Below are 21492 nucleotides of genomic sequence, written 5' to 3'. Positions count from 1 at the left end.
TCACATGGTTTATTACACAACTTATATCACATTTTCATGTATTACACATATCTTGTCACATATCTTATATCTCATCATATCATTACTTATGAGAACACGTCAACACATATCATCATGCATTCACACAAATCATGACAAACACATGCTTATATCTATGAACTCATACATTCTACTATAGGAAATAGACTCATCGCAATTCATATTTCCATTAACACCAGATACCAATAGTATGCATTGACCTGACCTCACTAGTCAATACCGTTCTCTTATCTTTTCTTCAATGCCCAATACTTGTCGACTAATATGGACTTGCTTTCGATTGATATCTACATAGTCATACATTATACATATCAGTATTCTTCTTGGTGTACTCAATTCTTTCATTTCTTAAACTAAAAGAAAGATTAATTCCATTTCCTTTATAAGTGTATCGGTACATACTATAATGTATCGGTACATTCCTTAACGTGTGTATCGATACACTACCTATGTATCGATACCCAAATTACATTCGAAAGATTTCCTTTTCAATGGGGTATCGACACACTCCTTAATGTATCGGTACACTCTGAACGTCTTCCCAGATTTTACTCTTGATGTATCTGTACCTATTGAATGTGTACCGATACACCTTGCCCATATTTTCCTTTTTGAGCCCAAAAATTCACTCAAACCTACTTAATTCTTCTTCCTTAACCTTCTTTTAACCCTTGAGACTTAACTATACTTACACAAATCAACTTATTTCATTTTAGCTCATTATAACATCCCATATCCCACAAACATGCTTGGATTCAGTAATTAAACCAATAAATCAATATGTTCCAAATTCATTTCTATCATTCCGAATTTCTTAGTTTAGCTGGTAACAAGTCAATTTTCACTTCAAAACTTATTTACTAACCCAATCTCAATAATTCTTTTAAAAGTTCTTTTCCTTCAATCTCACATAACTTAATCCTCTTTAAGTTTTAAGCAATCTTAAACTTTCCTTAAGCTTTTCTATCACCCCAAGAATCAAAATCAACTTAGAAATGAAAGAATTAACCAAATTGTTGAGTTAATCGATTGACGGAATCGGCCAAGAGGGGGTGAATTGGCAATAAAAATTTTGGTGGAAGCTTTTACAGAAAATTGAAAGAAATTGCACAGCGATTTAGAGTGGTTCGACTTTATCAACCAAAGTCTACGTCCACTACCTTAGCTATCCACACTAAGGATTTTCTAACAAATTCACTAATTTGTTCTTTCTTTTGAGGCCAAAGAGATAACCTTACAACACCCTCAAGAATATACCCCAATTATTGAGAACACTCTTTTCTCAAAGAGAAATACAAATTTGCAAACTTACAAGAAAAACCTCACAAGGAAAATATGTTTGCACAATTTTAGAATAAAGAAAGAACACTCAAGAATAAATACAATTGAGCACAATAAGTGTTCTTGAAAGCAAAATGAATATTGAATGAAAAATAGGCTTGAAATGCTCAAACTTGAGGTTTGATGCTTTCTCTTTGATTCTCTCTTAATTCTAATTGCTTGATGTTTCTTGTTATTGATCAATGGCTTCTAAGCTTGCTTAAATATACCTTGAATCACTTCTGAATTTTGGGGATATTAGAGAGATAATATAGCCATTTTAGTGTGAAACAATTAATAAACAACTTGAAGCGTGGGGGGAATCAGTACCCCCTATGGGGAATCGGTTCCCTAAGTGTAAAATTCAAATATTTCGACCGTTATACAAGGGGGAATCGGTATCCCCTGGGGGGGGGAATCGGTTCCCTCCGAGCATACTGGAATTCTCGGAGCCAAACCATTCAAGGGGGAATCGGTACCCCCTTGGGGGGGAATCGGTTCCCTCTGAGCAATCTGGAATTTTTGGCTTTGAAATGGTTCGAAAACTTTGTAAAATTATTTTGAGATTGTTTTAAGATTAAAACTTAATTTTACACTTGAGTAAGGATTAAAATGATCTTTGAAAGATTTGGAGTATGTTTTGATATTCGAATAGTTATATCGAATATACTTAGAAAATCATTTGGAAAAATCTTAAAATTCATTTAACTTAATTTGTTATATCGAAATATCAAATGTTTTCAACAATCTCCCCTTTTGATATAACAAAACATTTTAGTAATTTTAAGATTTTGAAATCAAGTTTTGATCAAGTTTTGAAATTACTCCCCCTTACTTTAACACTTCTCCCATTTATCATTTAAAACACTTTTAACTTCTCCCCCTTTTTGTTAAATCAAAAAGACATTTTAAAGATTAAACAAGGTTTTGAATCATTTAGCAATTGATTATATAATATAAGCTGCTAAGATCACAAGCAAGAGAAACGTTAGCCATTAGTTTCATAATCAATATTCATATTAATGTGACATGGAAAAATTGTCATATATCTAACATGAAGTAAATGATGCAATAATGAATAAATTTAATCACACCAAATAGATAAGTTCTCACCATTCATAAATCCAAACAAATTCAAAATCAATCAATCCACAAATTCAAATATTCCAAAATTCAAAATGTTAAACAATAAGTTTGGAGTTCAAAGCAAAACATAGAATCACATATCAGGATCAAGAGGAGGAAAACGAGCTCGCATAGCGGCTATTTCGTGAGTGAGGTCATTAATATGCGCATTGGTTGCCTCATTGTTTGCACACATCTCCCGAAGAATTTCTAATTGTTGAGCTCCCCTTGTGGATAAGTGGGACTCTATAGAAGTAAAGCGCGAATCCATGGTAGCATATCGGAAATCGAATGTCTCCATAAGGATTGAAATAGGAGGCATTTGATGCGTTTGTTGTGCTTGCTCCTCGGGCTTCTCCTCGGGCTGCTCAGGCTCATCTTTGGCTTCATCGATGTCTCGCATTAATTGCTCAAGCTCGAGATCTTCGTCAGCTTCGGGTGGAGCTTGTGAAGAACTAGCTAAGGGGAAAAACGACATCTAGACTGACTCTAAGCCCGCTTTGGAAAACAGATTACTCAAAATGCAACCGTAAACAAGAGATGAACAGAGTTTCTTGTTAGGAACAAGATTTACGGTTTCAACAATTTCAGCAAAAATAATCTGAGGTAGGTTAATTTTAATATTGTTTTCGAAACAATGTAACCACCAAAGATCTAAGGCTCTAAGTAGAATAATGACATCGGATGTCGAAACCACCAAGAAATCAGATGAAGAAAATGTTCATGTAGTCTAAGACACTCGCACTATCTTCTTTTTTTAACGAGATCCTAAACCCTATTTTTCATTTGAAACCATCATTATCTAATCCGAATGTATTGTATGTAAGCCAAGTCAATATAAGAATTGTCCTAGGAGGTAGGAACGAATTCCTATGTTCGGTTTCATTTGGTTTTTAACACAAACGCATTAGAATAGAAATACGAACAGTGATGGTAAACAATGGGTTCAAGGTAAAAGAGTTTTTCAAATTTACACTCTTGTAAAAGAGGAAGATATTTAAAATTAATAGCTAACATAGCTTGACGAGAAGGAATACGTTCTTCCCGGATTTTGTAAGAGTCGAAATATTGATAATACCAAAAACGATGATTTCTAGGACAATGATGATTGAAACACGAATTTTGGATAGTCAAGTTGGGATCAATGGGATTAGGATTAGGAATTAGATTTTGAGGATTTGTAAGTGGATTTGGTTGACGGTGTGAGCGCCTAGATGATGACCTAGCACGTTTAGGATTGGACATGGTTTAGGAAATCAGAATAGAATGGATAACCTGCAATTTAAAACACATGTATGTAATCATCATCCAAAACTCAATTGAGTCCTCAATATTTCAAGGTTCTCTAAATCAATCCTAATGGGCAAAGTTTTTGAAAACTTTTGAAAACTTTTGAAAAATACGGTTTTGAGAAACAATATATGTATAGTTTTCATAACAACAACATAATTTAATCAAAACACAATAATTTGAAAATTAACAATTTTTTTGAATTTCGAAAATTTAAAAAAAAAAAATTGGAAAATTCTTGTGTTTTTGATGAAATTAGTTGTAATATCTAGTTTCTAATCACTAAACAATCAATTAAAACTAGTCCTATGTTCAAAATCAATTAAATAGTGAGTTTAGAAAATTTTACCTTGAATGATGAGATTAAGTGGATTTTGATGTTGTTTGCACGATTTTAATGATGATTGCAAGTTTAGGAGATGATATTGGAAGTGAATTCCGATTAAAATCGATGATTTGAGGCAAGAATGGAGATAGGGAGAGAGTTTGGTGGCAAGGAAGAAAATATAGGGTTTTTGAGGATTTTGAAGAGTTCTGCCCGTGTATAACCAGAACCCCAGGGGGTATCGATTCCCCTATGGGGGGAACCGGTTCCCCTTCAAAGGGGGAATCGGTTCCCTCATGGGGGGATCGATTCCCTCTGCACCAAAATGCTAAAATCTGATTTTAAACACCCAAAATGCTAAATTAATTTCCTCTAGTGGTATTGGCAACTCATATATTGAAAATTAATCATTTCAAACAATTAAATTAATCTTTAAACAATATTTGAACATAAAATTAATTTTTCATCAAGAATCATAAACTCCCCTAACTAATAGCATGATGCAATCAAAAATTACTATTATAAGCATTTTTCATTTATTCTTAAAAATGTTAAAATTATTTTTAAACACTAAGTGAAGATAGGTTGGTCAAACCTAATTCTCTCCTAAGTGTCCAAAATCTTTCTTTATCTAAGAGTTTTGTAAAGATGTCCTCTAATTGGTGCAAAGTATCAACTAATTCTAGAACTACATCTTCTTTAGTGATATGGTCTCTAATAAAGTGATGTCTTATTTCAATGTGCTTAGTTCTAGAGTGTTGAATGGGATTTTTAGTGAGACAAATAGCACTAGTATTGTCACACTTGATAGGAATGGTTCCTACTTCAATTCCATAATCAAAAAGTTGTTGTTTCATCCATAAAACTTGTGCACAGCAACTACCAGTTGAAATGTATTCGACTTCAGTGGTAGATAATGCAACACAATTTTGTTTCTTTGAAAACCAAGAAATTAGCATATTTCCAAGGAATTGGAAAGTACCGGAGGTGTTTTTCCTATCTAATTTACATCCTCCATAATCCGTATCAGAAAAAGCATGCAAGCTAAAGCTAGAGTCTCTAGGATACCAAAGTCCTAAACTAGGAGTGTCCATAAGGTATCTAAAGATTCTCTTACCAGCTAGTAAATGTGATTCCTTAGGACATGATTGAAATCTAGCACATAAGCAAACACTAAACATAATGTCTGGTCTACTTGCAGTTAGATAAAGTAGAGATCCAATCATTGACCTATATAATTTAACATCTACACATTTACCTTCTTCATCTAAGTCAAGCTTTGTTGAAGAGCTCATTGGAGTGTCATGCGGTTTACATTTTCCAGTCCAAACTTCTTGAGCATATATTTGACGTACTTAGCTTGATTGATGAATATGCCATCTTTTCTTTGCTTGATTTGGAGTCCCAAGAAAATGAGAGCTCCCCATCATGCTCATCTCAAACTCACTTTGCATTAGCTTAGAAAATTCTTGGCAAAGAACATCAATAGTAGAACCAAATATTATATCATCAACATAAATTTGAACTACTAATTAATCTTTACCTTTATGCTTCAAAAACAATGTAGTGTCAACCTTCCCTTTTGAAAAACCTTTTTCAATTAAAAAATTTGACAATATTTCATACCAAGCTCTAGGAGCTTGCTTTAAATTGTCAATTTTAAAACATGATCCGGAAAATTTGAATCTTCAAAACCTGGAGGTTGTTCCACCTACACTTCTTCTTTTATAAAACCATTTAAAAATGCACTTTTAACATCCATTTAATATAATTTAAATTCATTGAAACATGCAAATGCTAATAACATTCTAATTGCTTCCATCCTAGCTATGGGAGCGTATGTTTCATCATAGTCTATGCCTTCTTCTTGATTATAGCCTTGAGCACAGTCTAGCCTTGTTTCTCACTATATTACCCTCTCATCAAGCTTATTCCTAAATACCCATCTAGTACCTACAGTAGATTTATTACTAGGCCTTTCAACTAATGTCCATACTTTACTTCTCTCAAATTGATTTAGTTCTTCTTGCATAGCCATAATCCAATGTTTATCATTTAATGCTTCTTTAATATTCTTAGGCTCTATGCATGAGATAAATGCAACATAATTACAAATATTTCTAAGAGAAGATCGAGTGTTACCCTTTGGATGGATCACCTATAATTTCACCATCCTTGACATAGTTGTACTCTCTTGGATAAGATACTTCCCTTTCTTCAATGGTTGGATTCTCAAGAGGATTATGAGTTTCCTCATTTTTCATTTCTTCCTTTGATGATGGTTATCGAACATCATGTCTAACGTCATTTGTATTTATAACACCTACATCATCATTCACACAAGAATCCTTCCTCGGAAGGGGATTATCATCGAAAACAACATGTATAGACTCTTCTACAACTAAAGTTCTTTTTTAAATAACATAAGCTTTAGAATTTAAGGAATACCCAGAAAAATTCCTTCATCACTTTTAGCATCAAATTTGCCAAGGTTTCTTTACCATTGTTTAAAACAAAAAATTTACATCCAAAGGATGAAAATAACTAATGTTAGGCTTTTTATTTTGAAAATTCATATGGAGTTTTCTTTAAAATTGGCCTAATCATTACTCGATTTACCATATAACAAGCGGTATTTGTGGCTTCGCCCAAAATATTTTGCAAATATTTTCAAAGCATGGTTCTAATCATTTCTTCTAAAGTTCGATTTTTCCTCTCAACAAATCCATTTTGTTGAGGGGTTCTAGGTGCTGAAAAATTATGGCAATACCGTTAGAGTTACAAAATTCAGTAAATCCAGATTTTCAAATTCAGTTCCATGATCACTCCAACACTAGTTATAGAGTAACCTTTTTCATTTTGATTACTTTGAAAACGTGATGAATTGTTCTAATGCTTCATCTTAGTACTTAAAAATAGAACCCAAGTATATCTAGAATAGTCATCTACCAAGACAAACATATTGTTTTCCACCCAAGCTAGTAGTTCTAGTTGGCCCAAAAAGATCTAAATGGATCAATTGTAAACTCTACTAGTTTGATACATCATTATGGATTTAAAAGAAACTCGCTTTTGTTTTCCTTTAGCCAAGCATCACAGATTTTATCATTATCAAATTTAAGCTTAGGCAACCTCTTACTAGGTCTCCTTGAATTAACATTGCAAAACACTTATACTAGCATGTCCTAGTCTCCTATGCCAAACCACTATCATGCTCATCCTTAGCAACTAGGCATAATTAGTCATATCAAAAGAATCTAAATGCACCATGTATAGTATCCTATTTTATGACCAACAAGCATAATCCGATTAGATCCAATGTCAATGACTTTACAACCATTAATTTCAAATAAGACATTGAATCCTTTATCGCATAATTGACTTATACTCAATAGATTATGTTTTAATCCATTCACATATAAAACATTTTTTATTTGTATGGAAGAGGTATTACGTATTGTACCAATACCTTCAATATGACCTTTTGAATTGTCTCCAAAAGTCACTTCTCCTCCATTTTTGGCGTTAAGCTCAATGAACCGGCTTTTGTCTCCGGTCATGTGTCTTGAGCATCCACTATCAAGGTACCATGAATTTGAATTTGTTTCCCGTGCCTTGTAGCAATGCTCCTTTCCCTACAAACATATATTAATTTTTCATTTTTGGTGCCCAAATTCTTTTGGGTCCATATTCATTAGTTTCCAAAATCCTAGTCCCCTTAGGTATCCATTTGTGTATGATATCTTTATCTTTAGTAGTAATGAGTTTTTTAGGAACCCACATACTTCTAACGATTTTCCATTAGAGGTTCTTTGGGACCTCTATGATTGTAGTTTCTAAAACTTTTTCTAACAAAGTTGGATTTTGAATTTCCACCATTTTCAAAATGTTTTGTTCTAACTTTATCAAAAGAAGTTTTAAGATCATCAATTTTCTTTTGATGATCATCATTGATCTTTGAAAGTAAATTTTGCAAATCTAAATTTTTCTTTTCAAACTCTTCTAGTTTGATTTGCAAATCTTTGATTTTACTTTCAAGATCGTTGTTGGTTTTGGATATGAGTTTGTTTTCATTTTTCAATTTTGAAACATCATTTTTATATTTTAAAATAATTTCTCATAATCCGAACCCATTATATCTCTAATAACTCATCATAGGATAATCATCAAATCGGATGAGTTAGAGGTTACCTTAATCTTCCCCGAATACCATCAAGCACAAGTTAGCTACTTCTTGTTCCTCTTCATCGGAACTTTATTCATCGCTCCATGTAGCCACATAAGCCTTGTGCTTATTCTTTGATTGACCCTTTTTCTTAATGTGGCAATCATATTTGACATGCCCGGCTTTTTGCATCATAGCAAATGATTGGGTCTCTCTTTCGTTCATTTTGAGGCCTTCATTTCGTTTGAATTTTCTTCTCGATAAGGTCTCATATTTTTCTGAACCGTTTGGCAAACAATGCCATTTCCTCGTCATCATCATCATCATTCGAATCACTCTCTCTTTTATGGATTTGAGAGCACTCCAATGTTTTTCTTCTTCTCCTTCTCCTTTGGTCTCTCGTCAATCTGTCGAGGTCCACCTCATCTTCGAGCATCATTTCATGAGTGAGGAGTGACCCAATTAGCTCTTCAGAGTAAGGACGTTAAGTCCTTAGACTCGATGATGCCGTCTTCTTTGATTGCCACGATTTGGGAGGGAGTAGACTAACTTCCTCACAGGCTTTTCATTTGAAATGATCTCTCCATATGATTGAGACCATTGACAATCGTTGAAAATCTATCCGTCATAGCTTTGATATCTTCATTGGTTTCATCTTGAAATTTTCATAGTTATGCGTTAGAATACTAATTTTAGATTTCTTTACCTCATCAATACCTTCATGAGTGACTTGAAGTTTGTCCATATTTCTTTGGCGTTGTACACGATGAAACTCTTCCGTATTCATCTGGTCCAAGAGCACAAAAAATGATATGGATGGCTTGGAGTTGAGCTGGAACATTCTTGTCTCCCTTCACTCCATAACCTTGGATGAGTGAGAGGTTTAATGTATCCTTCTTCTACAGCATTCCATGCTCATGTCACTTGCTTGAATGAAGTACATCATTCTATTCTTCCAATAGGCATAGTTAGCTCCATTGAAGAAAGGAGGCTTGTTGACGGCATCGAATCGAGACCGGAGTCGAAGTTTGAAGCGAGGCCATGATGACTTTGATTATCGATATAACTCTTCCGAATCGACTCAGAGGTGATTAAACCTTCAAATGAGTTAGGCTCTGATGCCAATTGTTGAGTTAATCGATTGACGGAATCGGCCAAGGGGGTGAATTGGCAATAAAATTTGGTGGAAGCTTTTATAGAAAATTAAAAGAAATTGCACAGCGATTTAGAGTGGTTGACTTTATCAACCAAAGTCTACGTCCACTACCTTAGCTATCCACACTAAGGATTTTCCAAAAATTCACTAATTTGTTCTTTCTTTGAGGCCAAAGAGATAACCTTACAACACCCTCAAGAATATACCCCAATTCTTGATAACTCTTTTCTCAAAGAGAATACAAATTTGCAAACTTACAAGAAAAACCTCACAAGGAAAATATGTTTGCACAATTCTAGAATAAAGAAAGAACGCTCAAGAATAAATACAATTGAGCACAATAAGTGTTCTTGAAGCAAAATGAATATTGAATGAAAAATAGGCTTGAAATGCTCAAACTTGAGGTTTGATGCTTTCTCTTTGATTCTCTCTTGATTCTAATGCTTGTGTTTTTGATGATCAATGGCTTCTAAGCTTGCTTAAATACACCTTGAATCACTTCTGAACGTTGGGGATGATTAGAGAAGATAATATAGCCGTTTTAGTGTGAAAACAATTAATAAAACAGCTTGGAGCGTGGGGGGAATCGGTACCCCCTATGGGGAATCGGTTCCCTAAGTGTAAAATTCAAATATTTCGACCGTTATATAAGGGGGAATCGGTTCCCTCCGAGCATATTGGAATTCTCGGAGCCAAACCATTCAAGGGGGAATCGGTTCCCTCTGAGCAATCTGGAATTTTTGGCTTTGAAATGGTTCGAAATACTTTGTAAAATTATTTTGAGATTATTTTAAGATTAAAACTTAATTTTACACTTGATTAAGGATTAAAAATGATCTTTGAAAGATTTGGAGTAATGTTTTGATATTCGAATAGTTATATCGAATATACTTAGAAAATCATTTGGAAAAACCTTAAAATTTATTTAACTTAATTTGTTATATCGAAATATCAAAATGTTTTCAACACAAATTACCTTAGCTATGGTGTCACAGTGGAGAGGAGGAAGAAAAAGAAGCAAGGTTCTAGATTCCTCTTTTCTTTTCCCTCATTCCCCACGTGATTTTCCTTTATAAATGGAAAATAAAAAAGCTTTCTTATAAAATGACCATTATACACTTATTACTTTCAAACTTTACCATTAAATATTTTACAAACTATTTCCCAATTAAATCCCTGAACTTTTAAATCTTTCGAAATTAGACCTCAAAGTTTCAAAACTTCCATTTTAGTAACTAGCCCTTATTTAGGGATATTACATAAGGTCTCTAATCCATCACCACCCACTGCGGGTATGACTTTTTACATCTACACCCGCCCACTACCCACTAAACTTATACCCATCCCCGCCCCAATTGGAGCGAGTGCGATGCAAAATCCATGAAATTGTACGCGTTTATCATCCCTACCCTTAATATTTAATAGAAGTGATGATGTGACAGTTAATAAAATTGCTATAATTATAAATTTAGTCCTCAATACTTATATATTATATTAATTTGGTCCTAATTTTAATTAGTTTAATAAATTTAATCCTCTAATCATGTGGTGAGACGTATCACCATGTGATTGAAGGACTTTTTTTATAATCTAAAATTATTTAATTTAATAATTTTTTCCACTCAGATGGTGAAACATGTCACCATCTGGTTGGAGGAAGAACATGTTACAAAGAAAAATTAAAAAGGGATTGGTTGGACTCGAACCTCGGTGAGAAGGGAAAAATGGGGTATTTTGGCCCAATAAGCCATGCGGGTAAAACAAATTATACCATTAGGCCATCTCCAAAATTATTTTGGAATCTACGACAAATGCTACAGTGCAGAAAAAACTCGTCATACTAACATGACGAGTTTGCCTAAATAATATTTTTTATTTAAATTTGTCACGTCGAAGTGATGAGTTCCAATAAATTAGAATTTTTATTAGATTTTGTGACGTCGGAGTGAAAAGTTTCAATAAAAAGTATTATATTAGAACTCGTCATACCCACCTTACGAGTTCCAAATCACTGTAACAAATGTGGTAGTTTCCACTGACTCAACGACAAATTGGCACGCGTTGCTCCCTTCTCATCCAGGTTCAAGTCACCTTAAGTTGTTTTTAAATCCTTCTTATAACATGTTCTTCCTCCGACCCATGTTTAAGTCTCCCCAAGTGGTTTTTAAATCTTTCTTTATAACATGTTCTTTCTTGAACCAGATGATAACATGTGTCACTATTGGAGTGGAGGAAAAAGATTAAATAAATTTAGATTATAAAAAATCCTTCAATCTCATGGTGACACGTGTCACCATATGATTAGATGATTAAATTTATTAAACTAATTAAAATTAGGACCAAATTACTATAATATATGAGTATTGGGGAACAAATGTATAATTATATCAGTTTTATTAACTCCCACGTCAACACTTCTGTTAAATATTAATGACAAATGGCTTGATTGACATCATTTAAATAGTTAAATGGTGACTGACAAAATTGAAAGATCGGTAGTAAAAGTAAAAGGCTTAAATAGTTTAGTGGTTAGTGATATAATTTACCCTAATAGTTATTGATGTAAGCTTAGTCAATAGGGGCATTGTTTATGGGTGATGGTAGATAGGGGCCGCGGAACACCTTTGGATCCTATGTATCTCAAAGCAGTTGGTAAATGAAATGAAATATTAAGCCAAATCAATCAATTAACTTAAAATCAAACCAACTCACCATAATGCTTCATGACATGACAGCATGCCTCCTTGGAATTCTTCACCTAAAACCAGTAAACTGTTTTTATATAAAATAAAAATCTTATCAAAGCTATATATAGAGACTTTGAATTCACAGCATAATATAGTTCATATCCCAAAAGTTACCAAGTCTGGTCCAACACGTGCTTTGATTATGTATAATATTATATTACTTCATTGCTTGATTCACCTTAAAAAAATATTTATTTGTGGTTTAAATAGGTTAGGTCTTTTATAATTTTCAAAATTTGAACTTAATCTTTAAATTTTCATCTTACGATATTAAGTCCATAAACCATTAAACTTATATCTCAAAGAAAGGCAAATATAAGTTTTTTCTTTACAATTTTTATTAATTTATCCCTTATATTTTGGGTGGAGGGGAAAACTGCATAGAAGCTTCACCTAGTGCTGAATAATCTCACTTTCACGACAACTCGGAATTGATTAAGCATATTTATTTGGCGACATGTGGTGGATATATATATATATATTAATTAAGGGTTTATTATATTTTAATTTGGAAAAGCTTACGCACATTGCTAATTACGTATGGTCAATCCACTGACTGAATGAATGTTGGTTTAATATAATAATCTTATGAATTTGAGGGATTTTAAAGTACAGTTGCAAAGTTTAGAATTAAGCCCCTTCTTTCTTTGAATTTTCTAAATCAGAGATTAGTTTAATAATAGCTTTAAATAATCTTCTCCGAAGAGGAATATTTTTCTTTTAAAAAATTCAAAGTGCTACCATTATTGATTGTCTTTTTATCTATTTCAAACAAATTCTTTGTTACAAAGTTAGCACATTTTATCTCCTCTAATTTAAACTAAATCGTCTAACTTATGGTGATTACAAGGTAATCTGTTCAGAATCTCTTTTAGTCATTGACAACAAACACACACCCGCAGAGGCAGTTGATTGAACCCAAAACTTTTAGGAAAAATAATATTTCTTTAACTATTAAAGTCACTTGATGAATTGAAATGTCTTCAGATTATTTAATTTATTGATGATACATAAAATTATATCATATAGTCCTGATCTTTTAATTATAATAAAAAGGAAGATCATATATTGCTTACGACTTTTCTACTTGTCTGCCGTTATTTTATTCTTGTTTTTCTAGGATGTTCATCTGTACTAATTAATTTATTCATGGCATTGAATTGTAGGAGACCGTAGAATCACTATATAAAGGAAACCCTATACCAGGAATTCATAGTATAAAGACATTTAGTGCCATTTGAATACATGTAAACATAGAGATGGCAAAAGATGCTACAGTGGTGCTTCTAACACAATCGAGAGTGAAAATGGCTATTCTCAAGCTGATCCCGTGGCGAGAAGAAGCTCAAGCTGTTCGGTTTCGAGCTTAGCTCGAGTAAGAACGATTTTGGTGACGGCGGCGAAAGCGCGAATTCGAGTACGGATGAGAGGAAGTTTGAGTGTAAATACTGCTCCAAGGAATTCTCAAACTCACAGGCGCTGGGAGGGCATCAGAATGCTCACAAGAAAGAGAGAATGAAGAAGAAAAGATTGCTGGTTGAGGCCAAGAGAGCAGCTATCATCTACACTTATCTTCATCCTTTGCAAAACAGCTTTGGCTTTAGCTACCAACACTCTTCTCCCCATCACTTAAATCTTTATCAAGAATCACAAATTAGTTTCCAGCAAAATTCACCGGTGTTCACCATAACACCAGCTGCCAAACCATCAAAGCAAAGGTGTAAATACTTGGATCTTCAGTTGGATCTCAGCTTGTAATCCTCTCTGGAAAACAGACACTCAGTTCAATTTTATTTGTAAAACTATGAATCTTGAGTTGGTCACACCAAGGTACTACTAGCCCAATACCACTGCATTTGTATGTTATCTTGTAGCACAGCAGCAATTTCATCCATTTGGTCGTTTGAAACTGAAAAGAAAAATGTAAAAACACACATGGAGGATGAGAATCTAGCCATTCCAGGCAAGGATGGACCTAGGGGGCACTGGGGGTGTGCAGTCTACCTCTAGAAATTTCGATTTTTCTTATATTTTATATGTTTTTTATTAATTATTTAATTTCACATCCCTTTCATTTTAAATAAATTTCTTAAGTTCACACTCTATGACATAAATTCTTGCATCCATCCCTGTTCTCAGGTAATTTGGATAATTGGGAAGGTATTCTTGTTTGTGTATATTTTGGTTACGATGTTCAAGGAAGATGAAATAGCCATTCCCAAATGCATTACGTCTCATACTTCCTTCAAACGACTTAGTAAGAAGATGAAAAGGAAAAATATTACACTGCGAGTCAGTACCTGTAAAGCATACACTGCGAGTTAGTACCTGTAAAGCATACACTGCGAGTTAGCACCTCTAAAGCAAGGACGATGTTATACTATATAAATGAGTACCTAATAGATTTTGTTTTTGCCAAAATTGTATTGGAAGAGCATGCTATGCAACGCAAATAACATACTCCTCTATTAATTAATGCAATCTGAACAAGCACATTCAGTCGGTTAGTCAAACTGTTCATTTTTGTTCTTCCATATTCCTTACTCATAAGTTCTAGACCCACTAGGACCACTTCCTTTTCTTCCCTTAGAATCCTCTCTCTTCCCCTCTCTTAAAATTAAGATTATATTTAAAATTTATATATATAAAAAACACTATTGAGAGCTTGAGCAAGTACATTTGACTAGTTAGTCAAACTGCTTCTCTTTGTTCATCTATATTCCTTTAGATTATGAGTTTTAGATTCACCACAAATACCCCCCTTTTCTCATAGAGCCCTTCTTCCCCTCTCCTCTAAGTGGAAATATGATTTGATTTAAAATTTATAAAAAAAGGAAAATTAATGACAACATACTGTAAGGCCACAAAAAAGTTTGTTCCATCCCAATTCTATTCAATATAAGAAAATGTGTGTTGGTGTTTAGAGTGATGGTATCTCACATTGGGAGGAAATATCCCTATTGAAGGGTATTTAAAGAGTCTCCTTTTCCCTCCTTTGTTGAATGCGGATAAGACATCTATCTCGCAGGCGCACGCCGTCGTCGCCTGTCCGGGGCGGGTTTACTCTTGTGTTATCTAAAAGAAATGAAATTTTTAATTTTGGTTAATGAAGTTAATATTTATTCTTAATGATTTCTTATCCCAGAGTTTGGGTGGTCCATTTAAAATGAACTTGAAGAAATTCATCTTATTTTTTGTGAGAATGAGCTGTTGAAAAAGCTCTTAATTATTCATAGCTCAATTTTGGGTGGTTTATGTTGAAATAAACTTGATGAAATTACCTACGTAAGTGAGAAGGATTAGCCACCTTTTATTAAAAACATTGGACTATTTTTCTAGTACACTTACTATAATCCTGAGGAAGGATGGCTACTCATATACATACATACTTGTATATACACTTTTTAGACACATCGAGAACTTCAGTTGATGAAGGGGTTAGCCATGTGTTATGATTTCACTATAATCTTAGAAAGTTCAAGATTCGTTCACTTATTTAAGAGAAAAATTAATCATTATCATTATGTTCTAGTTCCAGATACGTTCACTAGTACTTAAGCAGTTAATCTCGTTATTCCTCTTCTCCAGTTTTAAACTTAATACCTTTATTTTTTAAAGAATTCTTTTGTATTAGTGGGGGAATATTGGTAACGCTCATGGGCATAATATCCCACATTGGAGGAAATTTCCCTTGTGAAGGGTATTTAAAGAGTCTGTTATTCCCGCCTTTGTTGAATGTGGATAAGACATCTTGTAAGCAAGCGCCACCGTCGCCCGTCTAGTTAGCTCGGGTCTGATCAAGTCGTAATACATGTCTTTAACACGTCCATGTGCATTCTTTTCTTTTTAGAGAAAATTCGTAAGAATTTACTCTTGTGTGATCTAAAAGAAATGAAAGGTTTTAATTTTTGTTTTATATACCAATAAATACTTTTAAATATGGAAGGTCTATTTTTTTAACAACATTATTTCTGTTAATTAAATCGTTGTAATTGACAACTAATTAGAGAGAAGCTATATGGCTAGGGATGGGCATGGGTCAGGTTTTTGGTCCACCCGACCTGACCCGAAACAAAGAATCCTCCACCCGAGATTTGTCCCGACTTGACCCACCAAAACAAGATTCCACCCGACCCAAACCCAACCTGATATACAACTTAAAAACCCGACCAGACCCGACCCGAAATAATAAAAAAATTGTTATTTTTCAATAAAAACAGTGACTTAATTGAAAAAATAACATATAGAGGGGTATTATTGTAATTATTCCTAAATATATAAGGTAAAATTATATTATTTTCGGGTCGGTATTTTTCACCATAAACCCGAACTCGTCCCGACCCGACCCGAATATCGGATCAAAAACTCGACCCGACCTGTACCCGATTTTTTTTTTAAAATCTGACCCGATTGGGTCGAGTCGAGTTGAAACCCGTCGGTTTTGGGTCCATACATCCCAATATATGGACTATCTAAATAGTTTTACAGCCTTATACGACTATTTAATTGTAACAGTTACAAGCACTTAATCACAATCTTAATCTCTGCTAATTAAATAGTTGTTTCCACAGCTATTTTGACTTTGTACCTGGACAGTTTTGAGGGCTGATTTATTTTGGTCACAACAGAGAAATTACAACTACTAAATTAGTTATTTTCGGAAAGAATTAAAATAAGATCTTATTATATATTTTAATTTGATGTTTCCCCTATTTGAGTCCTATAAACAACTGATTCATTTCAGCATTTCAAATCATCCAAAACACTATGTTTTATACTTTCTAAGTTCTTCGCCATCTTTACATTTTCTGAAGCCTTTTGTTTTTATTTCCGGTGCTAAGAGAAGAGCAATACCATCGCAATCCACTCTGATCTTTGGGTGTATGATTATCAGAGATACCGTGTTAACCTCAGGAGACAAACGCCTACTGCATTGATTACACATATCAAGGTAAAATAATTTCGAAGGCAGTTGTTACATACCACGGCATGATTTATTCTTGTTGTTTACTTTATTGTTATAATTATCCAATCAGTGCTAATGGTTCATTTTTTTGCAGTATTTATTACCAACAATTTAGAAACGATTTGTTAATTGCAAAATGTCAAACATTGTGACTAAGCTTGTTCTTGACCTATCTAAGCTCAATGCTCTTGATGAGACCAATTACTGAAGGTTGTCTCAGCGGATAATAATTTTCTTCGAACAACATGATATTGATTATGTGTTGCTCAAGCCGACGCTCCATCCCATGTCATCATCTTTAGACGTTGCTTTCAATATTGTCGAAGGTGACGCTACACCCATTCCTACTAGTGAATTCCTTTCATCCGTAGCTAATGATGTCATTTCTCAGACATCTTTGGAGAAATGCAAGAAGAACAACAAGACGGTTCCTGGCTTTCTTCTAAGTAACATGTCAAACAAACTTTTTAATATGTTTCTTAAGGATAAAAGTGCTAAGGTTATATGGGACATGCTGGAGAAGAAGTACGTAGCTGATGATGCTAGGATAAAGAAGTACATCATCGGCGAGTGGCTCAAGTTCTAGATGTTCGACGACAAACCAATCATGGATCAAGTCCTTGATTATGAGAAGTTGGCTTCAGACATTTTAGCCCAAGGCATGAAGATGTGCAAAGTCCTTTGAGTAATTTCCTTATTGAAAAACTGCTCAAGTCCTAGACCGACTATAACAACTCACTAAAACACAAGAAGAGGGTGTTCACAAATGAAGAGCTAGTGAGCAAAATGAAGATAAAAGAAGCCAACTGAATTAAGGATAAAATGACTTCTTCTAGTAATATTTCTTTTAAGTCTAATCTTGTTGAATCTTGGTCTGCCTCAGGGTCCAAGTTTAATAAGTTCAAATAACGAGGTGGCTAGAAATATAGGTCAAAGCTTAGAAATATGTCAACTTCAAGAAGCCCTCGAAGATAAGACTCTTCCAAAGACCTTCAATTTTTATGTGTGCGGACAGGCCGAACACAAAGCTTATCATTTTCAACAAAGACCAGACTGCCAAATGAGAATAAACCACAACTAGACATTGTTGAGAATACTGATGATGTCATAGAAACGTTGGTTTCTAAAGTTAACCTGGTAGTGAACAATGCTGAGTGGATCGTAGAAACTGGTGCTTTCAGATATTTCTATGTAAAATGGGAATTGTTCACTGAGTTTGAGGAAGTGAGGAATGAATAACAAGTGTATACGAGGAACTCTAGCAGCTATTTAGTGCTTGACAAAGGGAATCTTTTACTAAAGTTGACCTATGGTAAAACCTTAGCTTTAAATAATGTTCTATATGTACTTTTCCTATGTAGAAATTTGATTAGTCACGGGTTATTGAATAAGGAATGCATTAAACTAGTTTATGAAGTAGATAAACATATACTTTCTCGTAATGGTGATTATGTAGGGAAGGGTAATCTAAGTGGAGGTTTATTTGTAATCAAAATTCAGTTTAATGAAAGTAATAAAACAACCACTTCTATTTATATTGCTCAGACTCTTGATATGTGGCATGTTAGATTAAGACTTGCAAATATTCATTCTCTTAAGAAACTAATTAAAGTGAATTTACTTTATAATTTAGACAAGAATAACTTTAACAAATGTGGGATTTGAATATAAGCCAAACATACTAAACCTTCTTTCAAAACAATTTCTAAGAGAAAGACTTAACTGTTAGAAATAATTCACACTAATCTAACAAACTTTAGAAACTCTAAGAGTAAGGAAGGTAAACACTACTATGTAACCTTTGTAGATGAATTTTCAAGATATATAAAGGTATATCTCCTTATAACTAAAGATGAAGCTAAGAACTTCTTCCTTATTTATAAGGCAGAATTTGAAATCAGCTTGATAGGAGAATAAAATGGCATAGGTCCAATAGAGGTAGTGAATATTGATATAATTTCCTTAAGAGGTGTGTGAGAAGAATAAAATTATTAATGAAAACTCTGCCCCCTATTTTCCTCTACAAAATAGGATAGCTGAGAGGAAAAATAGAAACTTAAAGAAGACGATGTCTCTTTACTTTTAAGTTATGGGTTATTCGATAACATGTGGAAGGAAGCCATTCTATTTGCAATCCACATTCTAAATTGAGTACCTCATAAGAAATTAGACTATTCCCAATACGAGTAGTGGAAATGTTATGACCTAATTTACAATACCTGAAAGTGTGGGTGTGTCTAGAAAAATTAGGTTTGCCTAACTTTAAGAAGTCCATCGTCGATCTCAAAACCATTGATGCAATGTTAATCATGTATGCTTCAAACAGTACCTCATACATATTCAAATATCTGCGTGACTTCTCTATTTGTGAATTTAAGGATGATGTGTTATTTGAAGATAACTTTCCTTTAAAGAAACCTAGATTAAGTACTGAAACATAAGTAGAAAATTGTACCTCAACTTCTTCTATTCCTGTCTAGGATTCTGTAGAGATAGAATTAGAACCTAGAATAAGTAAAAGACAAAGGGTAACTACTAACTTTGGTCTAGATTTCCTAACTTCCTTTATTTTTGAAATAAGTGTTGTAGACACCATTTTTGTTTCTATAGCTCAGACTTTCCTTTTAGATGAGGATCCAAAGTTGTATGATGAAGCTATAAGTTCTACTGATGCAAGTTTATGGAGAACCACAATAAATAAAGAACTAAAGTCAATAATATATAATCACTCGTGGAAGTTAGTAGATTTGTCTATAGGGTGTAGACCAATCAGTTCTAAGTGAGTTTTTAGAAAGAAACTTAGACCAGATGGGTCGATCTAGAGATATAAGGTGAGGCAAGTAGTCAAAGGGTTCACTTAGAAGTTTGGTGTAGACTTTTTTGAAACATACCATCTTATCGCGAAAATCTCAACGATTCATGCTTTGTTTGCGATAGCGTCCATTCATAAATTGTACATACATCAGATGGATGTAAATACTTCATTTTTAATAGAGTTCTAGACAAAGAGATATATATGGAATAACCACCAGGTTTTGAAACACCTGGCTTGGAAGACAAAGTGTGTAGACATAAAAAGTCACTTTTTGGCCTTAAACAAGCTCCACACAGAAATTTCACAAAACTATTATGAGCTTCAGCTTATTATAAATGGAGCAGATGCATGAGTGTATTTGAAAATGTTTGGGATTGATTGCATCATCATAAGTCTGTGTATGTTGATGACAAGTTATTATTCAATACTAACATTGAATCCATCAACAAAACTAAATATTTCTTGTCCACCAAATTTGGGATGAAAGATTTATGAGAGGTTGATGTAATCATAGGAGTTATGGTTACCAAAACCGATAAGAGATTTCTTTAAATCAAACACACCATATTGAGATTGTGTTAAAGTAATTAGATAGTATTGATGTCACCCCTGTCAGAACTCCTTATGACTATAGTATATGTCTCCTTAAAAATAAAAGAAGTAGTGTTTCCTAACAGGAGTATGCTGAAGAACATTGAGTCATTTTTCTAGTACACTTTCTAGTATATGACTCCTTAAAAATAAAGGATTAACCACCTTCTATGAAAAACTTTAGGTCATTTTTCTAGTACACTTACTATAATCCTGAAGAAAGATGGCTACTCATATATACACACTTGTATATACCTTTTATAGACACATCGAGGACTTTAGTGAATGAAGGGGCTTGCTATATGTTATGAGTTCACTCTAGTCTTAGAAAGTGCAAGATTAGTTCACTTATCTAAGAGAAGAATTACTCATTATCATTATGTACTAGTTCCAGATACGTTCACTAGTGCTTAAGAAACTAATCTCGCTATTGTTCTTTTCAAGTTTTAAACTCAAAACCTTATTTTTCAAAGAATTCTTCCGCATTAGTGAGGGAATGTTGGTAATGTTTATGGGCATAATATCTCACACTGAGAGGACATATCCCTTGTGAAGGGTATTTAAAGAGTCTCATTTTCCCTCATTTATTGAATGTGGATAAGACATCTCCATCGCACGTGCGTGTCGTCGTCGTCTGTCCGGTTGGGTCAGGCCGAGTCTTGGTCCTGGTAATACGTGTCTTTGACACGTTCACGCACGTTCTATTCTTTTTATAGAAAATTCATAAGAATTTACTCATGTTATCTAAAAGAAATGAAAGGTTTTAATTTTGATTTTATAGAACAAATAAATATTTTTAAATACGAAAAGTTTGTTTATTTTTAGCAACATTATTTATGTTAATTAAATTATTTTAATTGACAACTAATTAGAGAGAAGCTGTCTGGATTGATAAGGATGTAACTAGATAGTTTTACAGCTTTATATGGCTATTTAATTGTAACAACTACATG

The 21492-nt window shown here is 33.6% G+C and overlaps 1 protein-coding gene across 1 annotated transcript; it reads left to right on the top strand.

Moving 5' to 3' along the window:
• Positions 1-13493: 13493 nt before the first annotated feature.
• On the top strand, positions 13494-14103 carry LOC120122207 (zinc finger protein 5-like; the record flags this gene model as incomplete). Its single annotated transcript, XM_039141407.1, has 1 exon — positions 13494-14103. A coding segment is annotated over one exon (432 nt), but the record flags the coding sequence as incomplete, so codon positions are not given.
• Between the last annotated feature and the right edge of the window lie 7389 nt (positions 14104-21492).

This window comes from Hibiscus syriacus, unplaced genomic scaffold (assembly GCF_006381635.1).
Source record: "Hibiscus syriacus cultivar Baekdansim isolate YM2019G1 unplaced genomic scaffold, ASM638163v2 tig00110384_pilon, whole genome shotgun sequence".
In the NCBI taxonomy this organism is placed as follows: domain Eukaryota; kingdom Viridiplantae; phylum Streptophyta; class Magnoliopsida; order Malvales; family Malvaceae; genus Hibiscus; species Hibiscus syriacus.
This window is presented reverse-complemented; position numbering and strand designations above follow the sequence as displayed.